The sequence below is a fragment of the Oncorhynchus kisutch genome, linkage group LG19 (assembly GCF_002021735.2).
Source record: "Oncorhynchus kisutch isolate 150728-3 linkage group LG19, Okis_V2, whole genome shotgun sequence".
NCBI classification, from domain to species: Eukaryota; Metazoa; Chordata; class Actinopteri; order Salmoniformes; family Salmonidae; genus Oncorhynchus; species Oncorhynchus kisutch.
The window spans coordinates 13,636,531-13,655,263 of NC_034192.2; the positions used below are offsets into that span (position 1 = coordinate 13,636,531).

General features: G+C 45.3%; 1 protein-coding gene across 35 annotated transcripts in view; it reads left to right on the forward strand.

The window, feature by feature from the left end:
* LOC109879111 (non-muscle caldesmon-like) overlaps positions 1-18,733 on the forward strand; it is a 53,333-nt gene that overhangs the window by 12,228 nt on the left and 22,372 nt on the right. For 15 of the 35 annotated variants that reach the window (XR_004204138.1, XR_004204139.1, XR_004204145.1 and 12 more), the window contains exons 1-2: positions 13,537-13,572; positions 13,650-13,732. Coding sequence is in view for 9 of the 35 variants with exons in the window: in XM_031797165.1 (XP_031653025.1) it covers positions 13,546-13,572; positions 13,650-13,732 (110 nt within the window). In the remaining 26 variants the exon portion in view is untranslated. Of the gene's footprint in view, positions 1-8,469; positions 8,572-12,549; positions 13,000-13,536; positions 13,573-13,649; positions 13,733-18,733 lie in introns of those variants that run through there. The other 20 variants (XR_004204149.1, XR_004204143.1, XR_004204159.1 and 17 more) reach the window with 9 other exon arrangements.

An 18,733-nucleotide genomic window follows, 5' to 3' on the forward strand; every position in this document is an offset into this window, starting at 1 on the left:
ACCTAGACATTGCGTCGTAAGCAAGGCATCTCTAGAACACCGAGAGGGTTGGAATAGGAGACTCCTGGTTTCTGTCTAAGAAGGTGGTGTTGTTGATATGGCTCTTCAAAATCAAGGGGAAGGTTTAGAACCAGTTCACTCACGGATATCTCTCAGAGGGATTTGGTTGTGGTGGTGGGAAGTAGACTCGACCAGGGTACAGCTTAGTTACATCCATCACATACATACTGCATCACAGTTAAGACCGTGGTTTTGGCAGTGCAATGAGAACCTCAGACAGGAGTTTATGGAAGAGCGGAGCTTGACTGATAAATTAGCCCTCGTCTCTGGTCACGGTTTCCACTCCCATTCATCAATCTGTACTGCTACTGAACACCTCTTAGTGTCACACCTGGCCTTTAGCCCCAATGCAGTGACCCACCCCACCCCCTCGTACAGATGTGCTCAGGCCTGCTGAGTGATGCTTGGATGCAAAGAGCAACAGACCTCGTCCTTTATCTCTTCCTCGTATTTCGTCCGAAACAAAAACAGCACCGGCAGCCGTCACAATGAGCTCCATTATAATCAGTTATCCTGACAGTGATTTTAAAAAAAAAAGTATTTGTTCACTAAACAAACCAAAATGTTTTTACAAGGGAGTCTCGGAGCAGCCTAAATGCTGGACCTCTCCACCTTTCCCGTTCACTCAGAGTAATAGCCCTCGGTGAGGTCATTGTGCTAGAGCTAGAATCTTAATCCTCTCTCTCTCTCGCTGGTACTCTCTCCTCTATCTTTCTCCTATCTCTCCCCAGGAATGCAACAGGCCCCTTATTTTGAAAGATCTCTTGTCACACAATACCCTTGAATATCCTTGCGCGACGCTTTAGAAAGCGCATTCCGCAGCCGGATTTACAGATTTGCGCATGGCTAAACGATCGGATTGATGAAAATGTATGCTCTGAGGTAAAACGTGTAATTTTGAAGCAGTGGTCATGGTACCAATTTTCTGCGAGGCAACACGGCCCCCTGGGTAGACACAGACAGAATAAAAGGAGATACACAACATCTATCAGTGTCTGATTCAGCCCGTCATGATCTGAGCAGGCCTCACAAGCTTCTCCTGGTGTGTAAGCGGTTACGTCATGGCTTCGTTGCTGCTCGTGCTGCTTGTACGTTTCCATGTAAAGGCATGACAGGAAGTCATTTCTCCCACTGTGATACGGACCAGGCACATAAATCACTCCGATGTTTTCATTCATTTTTGTCTCTCGAAAGTATAGCCTCATTTTTTTCCTCTGGCAATCGAAGGGTCTCTCAATCTCTGCAAAACATAAATATTTTCTTTTTAAGGGAAACTTGTCAGAAATGTTTATGATACAAATGTATTTCTCATAAAGAAAAAAAACGTGTTCCAGAACATGTGTTCCAGTTGCCGTGACATGTGTTCCAGTTGCCACTGCTTTGTGTCATAATAATTATGTGGATCAACTCAGAACATTTTCAAATTATATTTCAGTGACTCGTGTTTGCATCTCAATGTGAAAAAAACTGTTTGCATGATCTTCACAAAGAGGGCAACAGATGCTACTGAGCCAGACGTCTGTGTGTCAGGGGGAAGCTCCAGGTGGTATCTGATTTTAAGTACATTGGCATCATACTTTATTCCAACCTCTCTTTTAAAAAGCATGTGAAAAAGGTCATTCAAATAACCAATTTCAACCTAGCTCATTTCCGATTTATACAAAATTGTTTGACTACAGAGGTAGCAAAACTGTACTTCAAATCTATGATACTCCCCCACTTAACCTACTGCTTGACTAGTTGGGCCCAAGCTTGCTGTACAACATTAAAACCTATTCAGTCTGTCTACAAACAGGCTCTCAAAGTGCTTGATAGGAAGCCCAATAGCCATCATCACTGTTATATCCTCAGAAAGCATGAGCTCCTGAGTTGGGAAAATCTTGTGCAATACACAGATGCATGTCTTGTATTCAAGATCCTAAATGGCCTGGCTCCCCCTCCACTTAGTATTTTTGTTAAACAGAAAACCCAAACATATGGCAGCAGATCCACAAGGTCTGCCATGAGAGGTGACTGTATAGTTCCCTTAAGGAAAAGCACCTTTAGTAAATCCGCTTTCTCTGTGAGAGCTTCCCATGTCTGGAATACACTGCCATCAGACACACATAACTGCACCACATATCACACTTTCACAAAATGCATGAAGACATGGCTAAAGGTCAATCAGATTTGTGAACATGGTCCCCAGCTGTGTGTTGCCGCTTTCTATGTTGTCTGTAGCTTGTGAGGTGTGGAAACACTTTGTTGCTTTTATGAATTTTGTCTTGCTGCTTTTTGTTCTATGTTGCTATGTCTGTATGCTACGTCTTGCTTGTCCTATGTTGCTATTGTCTATATTGTAATTGTTTTTAATAACCTTCCCAGGGACTGCGGTTGAAAATTAGCCGGCTGGCTAAAACCGGCATTTTTACTGAAACGTTGATTAATGTGCACTGTCCCTGTAAAAATAAAATCAACTCAAACTCTAAACTCGAGGTATATGATCTTGTTGTGTTACCTGAGTAACACAGCTCAGTGAGCATAAACAATGTGCATTCTTTATTTTACTGGACTGATTGTGTCTGGATTTGATGGTCAGTCTCAGCAGAGGGAGAGCATCAGAGGGTCCGTTTCTCACAGTGGGACCGTCCCTTGGCGAAGACTGACCAAAAAGGGGCGACCGTGTTCCCGAGCTGATGCGCGAAACTCACGCTGCATTATTTTTTTGCATCACGCACAAATCCATGTTACTCCTATGACCAGAGAAAGTGAAATATTCCTCGATTAATTTTTTTAAAGACACGACGCTAATAATAACAACAACGCAACCTTATCGGGACATTTTGCTACTCATTCATTGAAGCTGTGGTGCTGGTTGCAGCTCAAGTGGAGAAGTGCATTTTATGGCAAATAAAAGTGTTGACAGTGCGGAGTATGAACTTAAACATGAACTCCCTCATAAAAACAAAAGCTCTTTTCTGTATTCGTTGACAGTCTCTCTCTAGTCAACTGAGTTGTCTGACAACCCCTTGGTTTTAGATGTTTTGAAATCACAGTATAAACTTACTTTGTTGTACGCTCGAGGAAGCGGCAGACAGGCACATGGTCTGAGCAAAACAATTTGCTAGCGGTAGGCCTATAGGTGCACTTGATTTGCTCTCCGGGAACGCTGAGTAGGTGGCGTTTGTATCTTCAGACACATGAAATGGTTCAAAATGGGAACACTTCGCCTACCCGGAACGCAGGGCAGATGAAACAAGTTCACCTACTGTCAACAGCGCGAGACAGAAACATTTAGGAATGAATGGCTTTATCGCAGTTTTTTTATAGAAATGTTTGGCGATCGACTAGGAATGCCTTTTGAGATCGATCGCAATCGACGGTTTGGTGAGGACAATGTTACTGTTACTTACGCTTTACTATGTTATCATGTTCCATACATGAATTGGGGCCTCTAGTGACACACAGGTCTATTTTGGTACAGGATGTGCTCCCATCCGAGTGCCCCCAACCTGGAGAAAGAGATGTAGCAGATCCAGACCTTTTGGTTGTACTGGCATCAGTAGTGCTTTGCTTTGAGTAAAACACATCATGTAGGTGTCAACACCCCAGCCTTGCTACACCCTGCTACTCTTTGGTCAGTGAATGTCAGATTAATGATCTGTCGAGGAGTGGTTCAGGGCCCATGGGGGGGGGGGGGGGGTCATTTATACTAAAAGATGGCAGGTGTCAAGATGGTGGGTTGTCGCTGACAGAACGTGTCCCAAATGGCACCCTGTTCCCCTACGTGGTTCGCTACTCTTGAAGAAGTGCGCTGTATCCGGAATAGGGTGCCATTTGGGACGCAGACAGGGTGGAGGAAGAGGAAGCCTTTCTCCTGAACAGGTGGGGTGAGCGAGTCATTCGTCAAAGTCCCCAGTCGTGAGTGAGTGAGTGAGTGTTTCAACTGAGTGAGCTTCCTGTCCGCTAAACAGGATTCGGTCAGGATTCATTCAGTTACCCACCCCCTTCTGTCAAACTGCTGTAGAGTGGCTTCATAGCCACGTAAGTATAGAAAGAAGATTGCAACATTTAGTGTACTGTATGTCCTAGTGGAATTACACAAGACAAAGGCTGTTGATATCAAGGTTGATGTTTATTGTCATTAATCTTGCCCTGGAGACAGAACCGTGCGATTTCCGCTAGATAAGCCAGCTGCAAAGTCAAAATTGGCTATATTATTTAATATTTTTGGTCTTCGTTCAAGGTTAGCAGTGTGGTTAGGGTTAGGTTTCAAATCAGATGTTATGACTTTGAGGCTGTGCTAGCTAGTGACCAGTCTACAGAGCTGCCTCCAAAAAAGATTAATGACAAAAAAAAACCTGCGTCAAGAGCGGAGGCAGATATTTATTGCGATTAGTTGGTGTTCTGGATATTTGGACTAGAGTCTTGATGTATTATTTCATAGGTTACATGCTGACAGCTAAAACCACTCCGTCTTGACTAAATACAAGGGAAAAAGCCAAGCGACATTATTTATTGCTTTGTTCTACTGCTGGGTTGAGTGTTTTTTTTTTTCCTCTTGGCCAGTCGTTTGGTTTCCTTCTTTGATTGACAACAGTGGCAGGCGTTTGTCAGGGACCAAATAGTCTGGGGGCAGAGAAACAAACGGTTTCTAACTGCAGCGCAGGGCTGAGACCCCTCGGATTGAGACTGTGTTCAGCCAAATGTAACCTACGGTACAGACCTTCAGGCTTTAGAGTGCAGAATGTCGACCCTTTCGTGGAAGAGAAATATGTATATTTTTCTAAAAATGAACAAAGAAAGGTTAGTTATTTTCAACTCCCTACTGGCTTCAAATGGAGTCGGCCTTTACCACAGGTTCACACACCCTTGTACCATAGCGATCCAGCCAGACAAAGATATAGAGTTGCAATGTGGTCCTTCTTGTCTAGGGCAAGCCAGTCTAATAATATTCTGGTTTTACTTTGCACTGTCCCAGGGATGCCACCATCATCAGGCATGTTGCTTAGGGATACAGCTAGCCCGAACCAAACCTGGTTTCAAATAGTATTTGAAATCTTTCAAAGAGTTTAACTGTGCTTGATTGAGCTTGCCAGGGTTCGTGGAACCACTGGACTAGCCCCCAAAGTGCAATCCCCACCCCATCTGGCACGCCAGGCAGACTCCGAGCAAACACTCAAAGAACTTCAACAATTCCCAATACTATTTGAACCCTGGCCTCTTTTGTGGTCAGTATGTTATGAGTGGGAGAGCTGCCTGTATCTCACTGCACAGCATGTTAGCTAGATTTTTTTTTCTTCTCTCTCCCAGTTAGGTTACGGGAAAGGGAGCTTTTTTTTTCTTCCATATTTGGTCATATGGAGTACAGCCAGTGAGCAGTAGCCTTCTGATGGAGTACAAAAAAAAAACATCCCTATTTTGTGTGGGATTTGTTCTCCTTGGGCCGCGCTGCTCTGATACGGGCTGATTGTGGATCTGACGTTGAAAGCGCACCATTTAAGGCACGGCACGAGCCTTTTAAAACACAACGAGGACAGGAGAAAAGACCTCATCTCATGTACTGCCGTTGCTCATCATTCTGAAACTCGCTGAATCTTTACAATGTCATTAAAGGGTTCACTGTATAAACTAATCCTAATGCAAATGACTCTCTTAAAAAAGCAACATTGATAGCAAGATTATGTTTTACTGACATCCTCTTTTGTCCTCTCGTCTCAGCCGTTGGCAGCGATCTCATTTGGACTGAGTATTGGACTAGGGTTGATGGTTTAACCCATGGTGATGTGAATGAACTATGGCATGGTGGGTGTATTTTGTCTTTGCCGACGAGCACGGCGAGTCTCCGACATGGTGCTTTAAAGACAGACATGTAGCGAAGGTTGAAGCTGATCAACTGAGGAAAGCTGACAGACAGGTGGGTGTGTGTGCGAGTGCCTGTGTGTGTCAGGCCGAAAAGGAAGGCCCCTCTGGGGGGAGAGAGGAGGTCCTAACACGTTTAACAGGTTTAATAAGCATTACTGGGGGAGTGAAGAGGAGTGGAGTGGAGAGGAGAGGAGAGGAGGAACAGAACTGTGTTTGGGACCAAACCAGAAGAGTAAAAATAGATTATTCCAATGACTAATGTTCTATTTAAAACACCAATTGAACATGCCACGCCAAAAAACCCAAGTTTAATCACACTGGCACTGGGAAATGTATCGAAATGTTCCAGGATGGGGCTAAATTTGTAATCTCTTATCAGAATTATGTAAGGCATTCGGGTGCCTTTTTTTCCTTCCCAAAAAAGGGTTATGTGAGTAATTTGATCAACATGTTACATCACACACTAGGTTTAGTAGCTGAGATGTCAAGCATATCAGTGAAAGAACCTTGTCTAGCACAACCCTGATTGGACGGTAACATCCAGTGATCCGTTTTTTGCCTGTGATGATTACAGTGTGTCGGTGACGGATTCTCAGCTGTGAGCTGTTACAGGTGACCTTAGGCTATAGCTAGCAGTCAGTCTGAATATTCGTCTGGGAAAGGAGATGTGTCAGGGATCGTGAACCATTGTCTGGGAATGCATGCCGGAGTCTCCTTTTTCATCCCCAAGTGGAAACTCAGAGGCTTGGACCTCTTTTTTTTTTTTTTCATTTTTTTTTTCAGCCCCAATATTTTCCCCTCACTCCTCAATCTTACAGCCAAAGTCAACACAATAGCAATCTGTGGTGATTTGGGAGGGATTGTGTGTGATCATCAGACTAAGTCACTAATGATGGTGTGTCTTAAGAATTCAAGTTTAGTCAGTCCTTATACTGTCCTTTCCAATGGGCTCTCAGCTCTCTAATATTCTATGAATAGTGCTTTAATTTGCCGAATTCTTCCGTATTAGCGCTAACCCGAAACTTCTCGCGGAATGAATTTGTTTTGGAGCGGATAGAGCCCGAACATATGAAGCAGATGGTTTTGAGATCGAGCTGAGCTCAGATGCTTTTGGCCACCTCATATCCTGCCCAAGGAAAGATGTGTCCCCGCTAAAGTCTTCTACTCTGACACCACAGGATCTGTCCTCGGGTCAACTGAGTTGTCTGACAACCCCTTGGCATCAGTATGTAGGGGAGGAAGTATGTGCAGTCACACACACACACACACACACACACACACACACACACACTCCTCCTCCTCACATTCTCCCAGTGTTGACAATGAGCACGTAGTCAGCAGCTGGTCGGATCATGCCTTTGCGGTCCAACAGCAGTGTCTGTACCGTGACAGACTAAGAGACGGGTGAAGGGGAGAGCGAGGCAAAGAGAAAGAGAGTCAGAAATTATGGCCTCCCCCCATGCCTAAAACTCCAGTGAATTGATGTGGCCACATCCTGGCGTGTTTCACTGCCTGGGCTGGGCCAGAGGCAGTAAATGAGTTAATAGAGGCGAGGCACGGGGCCGGCGTGTGAGAGGAGAGGCAGATCACGCTGAACGGGACCAAGGGAGGACAACCTCTTCCAAACACATCATTACAGGTGGCGATGGACAGGACACATGCACGTTGGCTGGGCGCACAGAGACACACACAGACCAAGACAGACACACACTCCCAGATGTTCTCAGAGATGGAACATTCCTCTGCCCTCTGTATTGCTATCCACATTTGGATACATACCCATACCCCTACAGGTATCATCTTGGCGTTTGCCCATCTCAAACTGCCCCCCTGAGCACCTGCATAGCATTAGTTAGTCAGTCAGTCTGCCTACAGAAGACCATGGTATCTACTACAGCTAAACCTTTGTTCTGTTCCTCTCCTCTGTGTATGAGTAGACAGAGCGCAGGCTGTGTGACTGTGAGACAGTCCTGATGGCTCCTGTGTAAACACTGCTGGGTGGGAATGGGGAATCCTGGCCTGTCATCTCACTGACAAGGAGTGACTGCTACACTGTGCAGGGCTTAGTTTCAGCTCCAGTGGGGACGCTGCTCAGTCTCATTACTGTACAGACCATTAGCTGGTCTGCTGCACTGTAATAGACACCGTCAACACACACACAGTACACACAGACCTGAACTAAGACCTGAGTCCACCATAAAACATCACACCAGCAGGTCTGAGATCAGTGTAATAGGATTTTGGCTCACCGCCTAAATGACACTGCACCGGGATCAGGAGGCGACACACCTGCAGCGTTGACAGACAGACAGAGAGCCCTGACTCAGAGTCAGCCAGTCGGACAGAGTTGAGGAGCTCAGTTGGGGTGACCTGACCTAGGTGAATGTCATAGTCTAGACAGATTTCACTGTCTTGGCTCTCGCACCACACTCATTGACAGAACTGGGTCTCGAAACAGAAAGATCCTTTTGATCACTAGGTTTCATTGGAACACTAAGTGAATAGCAGCCGGGGGGGAATGGAATGAAGAATGGAGTTTTAGTAGTTTTCTCCTTTTCCACACAGATTTGAGACCCTCCTCCTCCTCAACGTGGAACAGGCCGAGGCTGGAGTGACTGACACACTGACTGACTGGTGCTCAGATTCTCTCTCTCTCTCTCTCTCCAGGTGAGAGTACGCCTCCCGTTTCCTCCCTTGGGCAGCTTCTCACTCACCCTTTCCTCCCTCCCTCCCTCCCTCCCCATCCCTGTCTGTCAGTGTCAGAGCCAGACATGATTCATGTCTCCAACCGGAGGACGGGGAATTGGGGATACTGTTGTTGCGGCCGGAATCTGTTGCGCAGATAATCACGCTATTGTCAGGAATTGAATGGTATGGTTAGATTATATTACAATATGATGATCAGGAGGATGATGAAGAGGAGGAGGATGGTGAACTCAAGATTGTGATGATCAAGATACAACACTCCTTCCGTGGCCTCCAACGGCTCTTAAATGCAAGTAAAACTAAATGCATGCTCTTCAACCGATTGCTGCCCGCCTGTCCAACATCACTACTCTGGACGGCTCTGACTTGTGGAAAACTACAAATACCTAGGTGTCTGGTTAGGCTGTAAACTCTCCTTCCAGACTCGCATTAAGCATCTCCAATCCAAAATTAAATCTATAATCGGCTTCCTATTTTGCAACAAAGCCTCCTTCACTCATGCTGCCAAACATACCCTCGTTCAACTGACTATCCTACCGATCCTTGACTTCGGCGGTGTCATTTACAAAATAGCCTCCAACACTACTCAGCAAATTTGATGCAGTCTATCACAGTGCCATCTGTTTTGTCACCAAAGTCTTTGCTAGGTAAAGCCCCGCCTTATCTCAGCTCACTGGTCACCATAGCAGCACCCACCCGTAGCACACGCTCCAGCAGGTATATTTCACTGGTCACCCCCAAAGCCAACTCCTCCTTTGGCTGCCTTTCCTTCCAGTTCTCTGCTGCCAATGACTGTCTTATATCTCCCTCACTAACTTTAAGCATCAGCTGTCAGATCAGCTCACAGATCATTGCACCTGTACATAGCCCATCTGTTAATAGCCCATCCAACTACATCCTCCCTATATTTATTATTTTTGCTCCTTTGCACCCCAGTATCGCTACTTGCACATTAATCTGCTGCACGTCTATTACTCCAGTGTTTAATTGCTAAATTGAAATGATTTCGACACTATGGCCTATTTATTGCCTTGTCTTACTACATTTGCACACACTGTTTATATACTTTTCTATTGTGTTATTGACTGTACGTTTGTTTATTCCATGTGTTTATTCCACACAAACAACTCTGTGTTGTTTGTGTCGCTTTGTGTTATCTTCGCCAGGTCACAGTTGTAATTGAAAACTTGTTCTCAACTAGCCTACCTGGTTAAATAAAGGTGAAATATATATATATATTTTTTAATAAAAAAGATGATGAGGATGATTATAGTGGTAACGATCCTGATGAAGACGTTTATTGGACATGGCCATACCAGGCTCTCACAGTAGCCTATGGATAGACTGACAGTGAGTAAGAGTGACAGCAGCCTACCTCTCCACCCCACCTGAGAGGCCCAGACAGGGGCCAGAGCAAAGAGCACATAGCTCACATTCCACCAGCACCTCCTAATGAGTAGGCCCCAGCGAGAGAGAGGAGGTGAAGGATGCCTTGGCCTCACTCTCTCTTTCCCTCTCTGCTCCTGCCACACAATCCCTGGGTCTTGTGCCAGCCCACCACTGACATGGCAGATACCTGGGATACCTCTATTTCTCCCAGCTCCCTCCCTCCAACCACACCTGGCCAACCCTCACACCTGGGTCACCATGGCAATGTGCACACAGCTTGCGCTTCCCTACAGGTACAGGCAGAGCCAGGAAGCTGGGAGGGGAGCCGGCCCACAGCCAGGGAGCCGGCCCACAATCCCCTCCTCTTCTTCTCTTAAAGGGAAAAGAACAGAGCATTTCTTGTGATGCCAAAAGTAGAAACCTTAGGCAGAGTCCCCATAGCATAACCATGTTTGCTTTCATGTCCCCACTAACAGTGAACTGTGCATGTTGGTGCTATCTAAGGATATATTAGAATATATTCTAAGTTTGTTGGCATCAATGTTTTTCTCTTTTCTTTCTGTCTGTCTTTCTTCCGTTCTGCCTCTTTTTCTCAGGAGTTAATTTTAGTCCCACGCTCGAGTCGTCCAGAGCGGCTGCAGTCAAAAAGTTGGTGGGGTGGCAGTCCAAATATTGTGTCATTTAATCAGTTTTGGACTCGGGCAATCTTTGGATAACATGGACTAAATGCTGCTGTTGTATCTCAGGAGAACTTCTTTCTGTTTATCCGATGAAGAAGTGTCAGGGTGTAAGTTATCTGCTGACAGGCCTGCCAATGTTCACGTTACATTTGACAGCTTTTTGTTGCTGTTGTTTTGTTCAACAACTTAGTGCTTCGTCCTCTGGAAGAATCTTCTGGAGTTGTTTTTAAAATGGCGCTTCTTTCAAGATCCTGTGCTACCATTCGGAGGTTAAAATGCTGCATTCCACAAATAGTTTCCGAGGCATAGTCTTGAGATGAATGTGTTTGTGCTAAACGTGGTGAAGACAAAGTTATTCGGTTGTGTGTCACAGTGATGACTCGTGGAGAATGAAATGGTGCCACATTCTCCTCCAGCTCTCTACTTGTGAGTAGAGAACACATTGTTTTGGATGTTGTTAACACAGACCTCTCCTGAAATGATAGGGGGACATGAAGCTAGCGTTGTCTGGATAACATCAACATGGCTTTTAATATAATGTTCCTTAAGCGCTGGGTAGTTCCAGACAGAGAGTTGCGGCAGAGCATTAATTTGACTAGTAAATGTTTCATTATTGCCATTGTAGCTCTCAGGAGCTGGCAGACAGAGAGAGAGAGAGAGAGAGAGAGAGAGAGAGAGAGAGGAGAGAGAGAGAGAGAGAGAGAGAGAGAGAGAGAGAGAGAGAGAGAGAGAGAGAGAGAGAGAGAGAGAGAGAGAGAGAGAGAGAGAGAGAGAGAGAGAGAGAGAGAGAGAGAGAGAGAGAGAGAGAGAGAGAGAGAGAGAGAGAGAGAGAGAGAGAGAGAGAGAGAGAGAGAGAGAGAGAGAGAGAGAGAGAGAGAGAGAGAGAGAGAGAGAGAGAGAGAGAGAGAGAGAGAGAGAGAGAGAGAGAGAGAGAGAGGAGAGAGAGAGAGAGAGAGAGAGAGAGAGAGGAGAGAGAGAGAGAGAGAGAGAGAGAGAGAGAGAGAGAGAGAGAGAGAGAGAGAGAGAGAGAGGAGAGAGAGAGAGAGAGAGAGAGAGAGAGAGAGAGAGAGAGAGAGAGAGAGAGAGAGGAGAGAGAGAGAGAGAGAGAGAGGAGAGAGAGAGAGAGAGAGAGACGATAGTTTACAGTGAACAGGGAGAGGCAGTTCTAATATGAAACCCTCAGAGAGAAAGTCAGAAATATGTCATTCCAGGAAGCTCTCTCTCGCTCTCTCTCCCTCTCCATTCTTCTGCTCCATGTATGTTAGCTTTGACAGAATATGGGTGGTCCTCTCAAGCAATCAGTGCAACACTGACATGTCTTCATTTTATTGAGGGTTATACTCTGGAATGCAAAAAACAAATCTCTGCACTCACAGGCAAACTCAAAATCCAGTTGAATCTAATATCAAATTATGATCTATGCATAAATCATTATTCTTAAATATCCCCCAAATCATACTCGTACTAATAGCGTGCTCTCAGTCCCAGTGCTGCTTTTAGGAAGTATGTGATTAAACTTAACGCTGTTGTAGGCTTTAGGGTTTTCGTTATTGCTCTCATTTTGCCTAATTACAGTTGTACGAATTGCCGAAATCCAAGTGCCAATTTTCTTCCTCCTGCAAATGGCGTAAGTGTATCTAAACAGAGAGCAAATTATTGCGGTGTTGGAAATAATCTGGCCCGAAGCACACGTGCGTTGTAGTTTGACTATGATAGCCCTCTAGTTAAACTGAGAAGGAGGTGGGGTTTGTGAGAGGAGAGAGAGAGAGAGAGAGCGAGCGAGAGAGGAAGGGAATGAGAGAGGGACTAGTCCTGTGAGTGATGGGTTTTGTTTAAAACATACCTCCCCTGTCCTGGTGTTTCCTGTCCTCGTGTGCGTGTCGGAGACCCTTTCAGATCCCCTCTCTGTGTGAGGCTACAGAGGGGCACAGAGCAGGAGGCTACAGCAGGATCCACAGCACAACTCAGGAAGCCACCCTGCCTCTCTAAAAACTGATCCCAGATCTGATCCTAGCCAACCACTGACAACTCTGTAAACAAAACAGGAAAAGTAATAGAGGTTTGGGAAGGAGAGAGAGAGAGAGATGTAGAGTTACAAGAAAGGAAAGGAAGGGAGGGCGAGTGGGAGGGAGGGGAGGAGTAGAAGGGCGAAAGGAAGAGGCGTTTGCCTTTTCTGTTGACTGCCGAAGCCGGTGAAAGATTGTGCAGCAGCAGGAACTCTTTGTGTTGTAGCCGTGCTGGGATAAAGCAGTGGGAGAGGCTGGAATGGTGTAAGAGGGAAGAATATACAGTATATTTCAAGGTCTAATCAACTGCTAAGGTATAGTACTGTAGCCTTTCACTCAATGTACTTTTACTATTAGCTGTAGTAGCAGGCTAGATTGGGGTTGTGTATGGTTGTGTTATTGTAAGAGAAGAGCGTAGGTTGACGATGACCGGCTAAGGATCTTCTGGGTGGTCCCGCTCCTCTCCTCGGTCACGTACCCAGGGTATTTTTAGTGAGGAGCGTTAACATCCTGTGCCAACTTCTCTTCCTCCTCACACGATTTCTCCTCCTCTGTCATTCCTTCACTTTCTCCCTTCGTTTTTTTTTTATAGGAAAATGTGACTGTGTGTCTGGCTTGGCGAGATATCAATGTACCGTAAATGTACTGCAAGTATCGGTAGTGAATGTCGTAGTAGGCACACAAACATGCATCCCTGTATCGAGGTCTAGAGCAGAGAGACCTCAGGGTCGTTTTTCACTACACATCAAGCAGAAGAAAACTGAAGGAAACAGGGAGGAACTACCTACCATTTAAGAAACGCCTATTTTTAGTTTTTCTGTTGCAGAACCTTTTTCAAATGTTTTTTGTTCCATGTCCTAATGAATATGACCCAGCAGGATACAGAGGTACCGGATGGTGATAAACCCGTATGTCCTTCCAGTATATAAACTAAAACGTTGTTAATGATGATGTCATCCTGCAGGGCGTAACCATGGACGACGACTTTGAGCGGCGCAGAGAGCTCAGGAGGCAGAAGAGGGAGGAGATGCGCCTGGAGGCTGAACGGTAAGGCTGGCCTCCTCTTCCGCCTCTTCTTCCTGTCGTCACTTATTGTTCTTACTCATCTTCATCCTGCTCCTCCATCTCTTCTCCAACCTCTACTCCTGCTCTTCTTCCCTCTCCTACTCCTCCTACTTCCCTTCTTCCTCTTCCTCCTCATCCTCCTCTGAACCTCAAACCTCTGCCATATCCATTAACAACGACACACAAACTTGCATATCTGCAATATTATTGTCTTGTCTCATTGGAGTTGATCATTTTAAACTGGGTGGTTCGAGCCCTGAATGCTGATTTGGCTGACAGCCATGGTATATCAGACCGTATACTATGCGTATGACAAAATATTTATTTTTACTGCTCTAATTACGTAGGTAACCAGTTTAGAATAGCAATAAGGCACCTCAGGGGTTTGTGATATATGGCCAATATACCACGGCTAAGGGCTATGTCCAGGCACTCTGCGATGCGTCGTGGGTAAGAACAGCCCTTAGCTGTTGTATATTAGCCATATACCATACCTCCTCGGGCCTTATTGGTTAACCACTCTGAACATGACGTCATAACGGTAAATGTGCAGCCAGAGGGAGTTGCAGGTACACGTGTTGTCCAGAGGGGGTGTTGATGGCACAGTGAGTGCTGTGATCATATGACCTCAGTGTTCTTCGGAGCCCAGTTGAAGTCATTTAAAGGGCTTTGAGCTGGGCTCAGGTTGTTACATGTCCCTGTGATCTCCATGCCAAGTTGGAACCAGAGAGCCAACCCTTAAATAGTTTGGACTCTCCTCAGGGCTTTAAAAACATCACTCAGCAAATATTGGCTTCCTCTCCTCATGCAGGCAATAATCTACCACTGATCTGATGACATGTGTTGTGTTCTCTCTCTCTCTTTTTCTCTCTTTTTTTCTCTCTTTCTCTCTCTTTTTCTCTCTCTCTCTGACTCAATACGTTCTGCTTTGTCTCTCATCGTGTCACTGGTAGAATGTACTGTTGACCTCATATAGAAAGCCTCTGTGCATCCTCAAGTCAAATGAGTTACTGTAATACATGACAAGCCCAGACATTTCAATTGAGCTCATCTCAAATTGTCTCCTTTTACGGAGCAAGGAAACAGGAGACTACCAGGAGCTTAGTTTTCTCAGCCTGTCTGGGTAGCTTCATCCCTTATCCCGATTATACTTACGAACAACAGTCATTTAACCTGCCAACACACATCATAAAACTGGAATATGGATAATGGGCAATAGGATATGCAAATGTGTATCTCTGGAGGTCCAATCCCTTACTGAGAGATATGGCAGTGACATTAACTGAAGATATGATAAGTGCTCTCTGCAAACAGGAGCTGTTGAACAAGCCTGAACAAGTCTGTAAAGCCTTGGATGACACTATGTCACTGCTTTGATTGGCAAGCTACAAAAGTGACAGTGCTCACTTTTAACATGTGTTGACAATACAACAGAACAGATTCACCGGAATGACATTTACTCTCGCGGGTAGCCAAATAGAACTATCAAAAAGCCACGCCTCCAGTCTTCTTCTTCTGATCTATGACCTGATGTATCATAGCTCATAAAACCACCTGGTTGGGTAAAACAACTCAACGTGTGTTCTGTCCGCTATTTAACCCAGCATTTTGTTGTGCAGTTTGTTTGTTTAAACTTGTTTAAATCTATGACATTGCCCTCCTGATTTGTAAATACTGTAATGTGACTGGAAATGGGAAATACTTCCCAGTCAACTTAATCAGTGAATATAATAATCTTGTACATTTTGAATTGTGACGTGTGATTATGTTGTACAACAAATGTCAACTTCTGCAGCAATGTTGGCGTCTATTGTCGTACCTTTGGGCGTGTGCCTCATCGCTCCAGCTCTACACCAGTTGATTGAACCGATAACTCAATGCAGTCGTTATATTTCACAACAGGTCATAAAAGCCGTGTTTAATATTATTTCTATTATCCCACAGTGTTTATATTATATGGAGAACATGGAATTTGGCAGAGAGAACGGACTGTGTGCGAGTAAGAGTAGTAAGCTGTCGGCATAATGGGAGTTTGTTCACTTGTGTTTTATTTAGTTAAAGGAGTCATTTCAGTCGGCGGGACCATGCGCGATTTTCAACCCACTCACGTTATTGATAAAAGATTACATCGATAATATTTTGCTAATATGCTGTAGCAATCAATATTTCCATGTCTCATTGCAAATGAGAGTAGGCCGTCGTTGTAAATAAGATTTTGTTCTTAAAAAACATGTTGTCTTGTTGGACTAATCGAGTCAACCATCACCAAATATGATGTAAAAAGAAAACACACAGACACACACACACACACACAGAGAGAGAGAGAGACACATAGAGAGAGGAGACACAGAGGACTGAGAGCACTCCAGTCTATACAATAATATCTGCAGTCAAGGCTGCCAAACTCTTTTACATTATAAGTGTTTACTAGTAGAGATCACAAGGAGCTGTTTCCTAGTCGTTAGGCCCTGGAGGAGGAGGAGGTGTGTGTGTGCGTGTGCATCACAGGAGGTTGGTGGCACCTTAATTGGTAAGGACAGGCTCGTGGTAATGACTGGAGTAGAATGGTATCCAACACATGGTCTCCAGGTGGTTAATGCCATTCCATTTGCTCCGTTCCAGACATTATTATGAGCCGTCCTCTCCGCAGCCTCCACTGGTATGCATGCATGCATGCTTGGTTTACTGTATTGCCCGTGTACATGCAATATGGAGGTCTGAAAGTCCTGGAGGGGTTCAGCCAGATTGAACCGTCATCAGGTGGTGAAGGCTTGACGAGCTCCATTCGCCTCCTTTAGCCCGGTGAGCCAAGATTCGTGTGTGTGTGTGTGTGTGTGTGTGTGTGTGTGTGTGTGTGTGTGTGTGTGTGTGTGTGGAGAGAGAGAGACCTAGGAGTTCCCCAGCACTCGTGGCTCTGCATTGTGTCAGACCCAGTCTAGAACAGAACAATCTGTCTTGTTGACAGAGAGGTGAAGCTCCAGTCCTAATCACCAGCAGGCCAGAGACGACCAGGCCAAGGTGGACTCCGCTTCACCATCTACTGTGTAGTTCTGCTGGGTTTAATACTCGGCACATACTGGAATTAACGTTTGATTGAATTAATCAAGCACAGTCTAATGAATGTAAAGGCATCCACACATCTCCCCTAAAGAATGTGGTTTAGAAAGCAGTGTTTGTGTTTCTAGTCACAGTGGACCCAGGGGTTTTTTGTACTGCATTCTGTGACAAATGACATACAGCGATATAGCTGGGATCTCAAGCTGTCTGGTTGGTGGTCTGCACATTGGACTTCACATACTGTCCTCTGCCCTCTGTGACTGACCAGGGCTTTGCTATGGCAATGTAACACACACACACACACACACACACACACAGGAAAGTTTTGACTGGTTTTAATTTGTCCCCTTTAAAAAATGATATTCTGTTGGAATGTTCCCAAACCTTGTAACCCTGTCCTGTGTTCTGTCATGTCACACCCCTTTTATGCAGTTATGTCTTATTTCATATGACATGCAAAACAGTTCTGTGCAGGCCAGTGTTTGTCAGTCTGCTGCCCTTTGAGAAGCGACGCTACCATTTTGCCCCCATCTCCTCCACATCTGTGTGCAGGTCAGGTCTCCAGAGAGGCCAGGAAATAACACCCATCCTCAGTGAATGGACTGTTCCAAACAACACCCATCTTCAGTGAATGGACCATTCCAAACAGACCCAAACAACACCCATCTTAAGTGAATGGACCGTTCCAAACAAACCTTAATAACACCCATCCTCAGTGAATGGACTGTTTCAAACAGACCCATATAACACCCATCCTCAGTAAATGGACCGTTCCAAACAGACCCAAATAACACCCATCCTCAGTAAATGGACCGTTCCAAACATGCCCTCCCCAACCGGCAGCCTGCACCATACACTCTCACTGGGCCTGCTTGTGTCTGTTAGGGCCTCTGCCCAGCTCTGAAAGATTTCGGTGGACTACAGTAGGAGCAGTGGTCTGGTTCCCTCACGTTTTGGTGCTCCTGTGACCCACCCACTCAATTTCGGGGAAGTTAATTTTGCCCCACAATGTATATAATGCAAAGAAATGTGTCTCGACAGGACCCATATTGTCAAGCTATAACTCCAAAGGAACTCGTGCACCATTGTGACTCATCACCATGGGAAGCAATGTACTTGCCCTTTACTCAGTAGCTCAGAAATAAGCGCAGGAGCTACAGAGGTGGTTGACGAGCAGGTTAAAAGGTCTGTAGGCCTATGGAGCACTGATAACACCACAAGGGTCCCTAAGAATGTCTGTAGACTTCAGGACAGGGGAAATGACGCTGCGCTCTCTGGGCCTGGCGGAGAAAGTGGAGGACAGGGACGAGCGTGGGAATGGGCCAGACGTTTTGGCAGTAAATCACGCCCCCCTCCCTGTGCACTCTTTCTCTTTCAATCTCTCTCTCTCTCTCCATTTTAGTCCAGTAGAGGTGAAGAAGTAGTTTTCCCATGGGCTTTCCGAAGTTGTTTTCACAGACATTGCTGAGATATTTTGTCGTAAAGAAAATATATTGGAATCTTTTCCCCGAATGTGTTTGGTGACTGGACATTTCGTGCTTACTCAAGTAGTCAGGAAACTGAATGCAACATTAGGCTTAAATCAACTTTATTGTACACACTGTAAAAACGGACCACAGCAACAAATTCGGTTACGAGATATAAAACAAATGCGGAAGTGTTTTACTGTTGAAAATTTCACACACTTGCACTAAAACGATTACCTTCATCCTCCAGCTACAGAATTTACTCCACCAGGAAAACATCTTCACGTGATGGCCGACATAAGTTATGCTTGTCATTGCAAGGGAAGCTGGCTAGCCAAAGTCAGACTCCTACTCGATAGGAAGATTTATTATCTTGAATATGGGATAAGATCTCTCCCTATTTCTCTCTCTCTCTCTCTCTGTCTCTGTCTCTGTCTCTGTCTCTCTCTGTGTGTGTGAT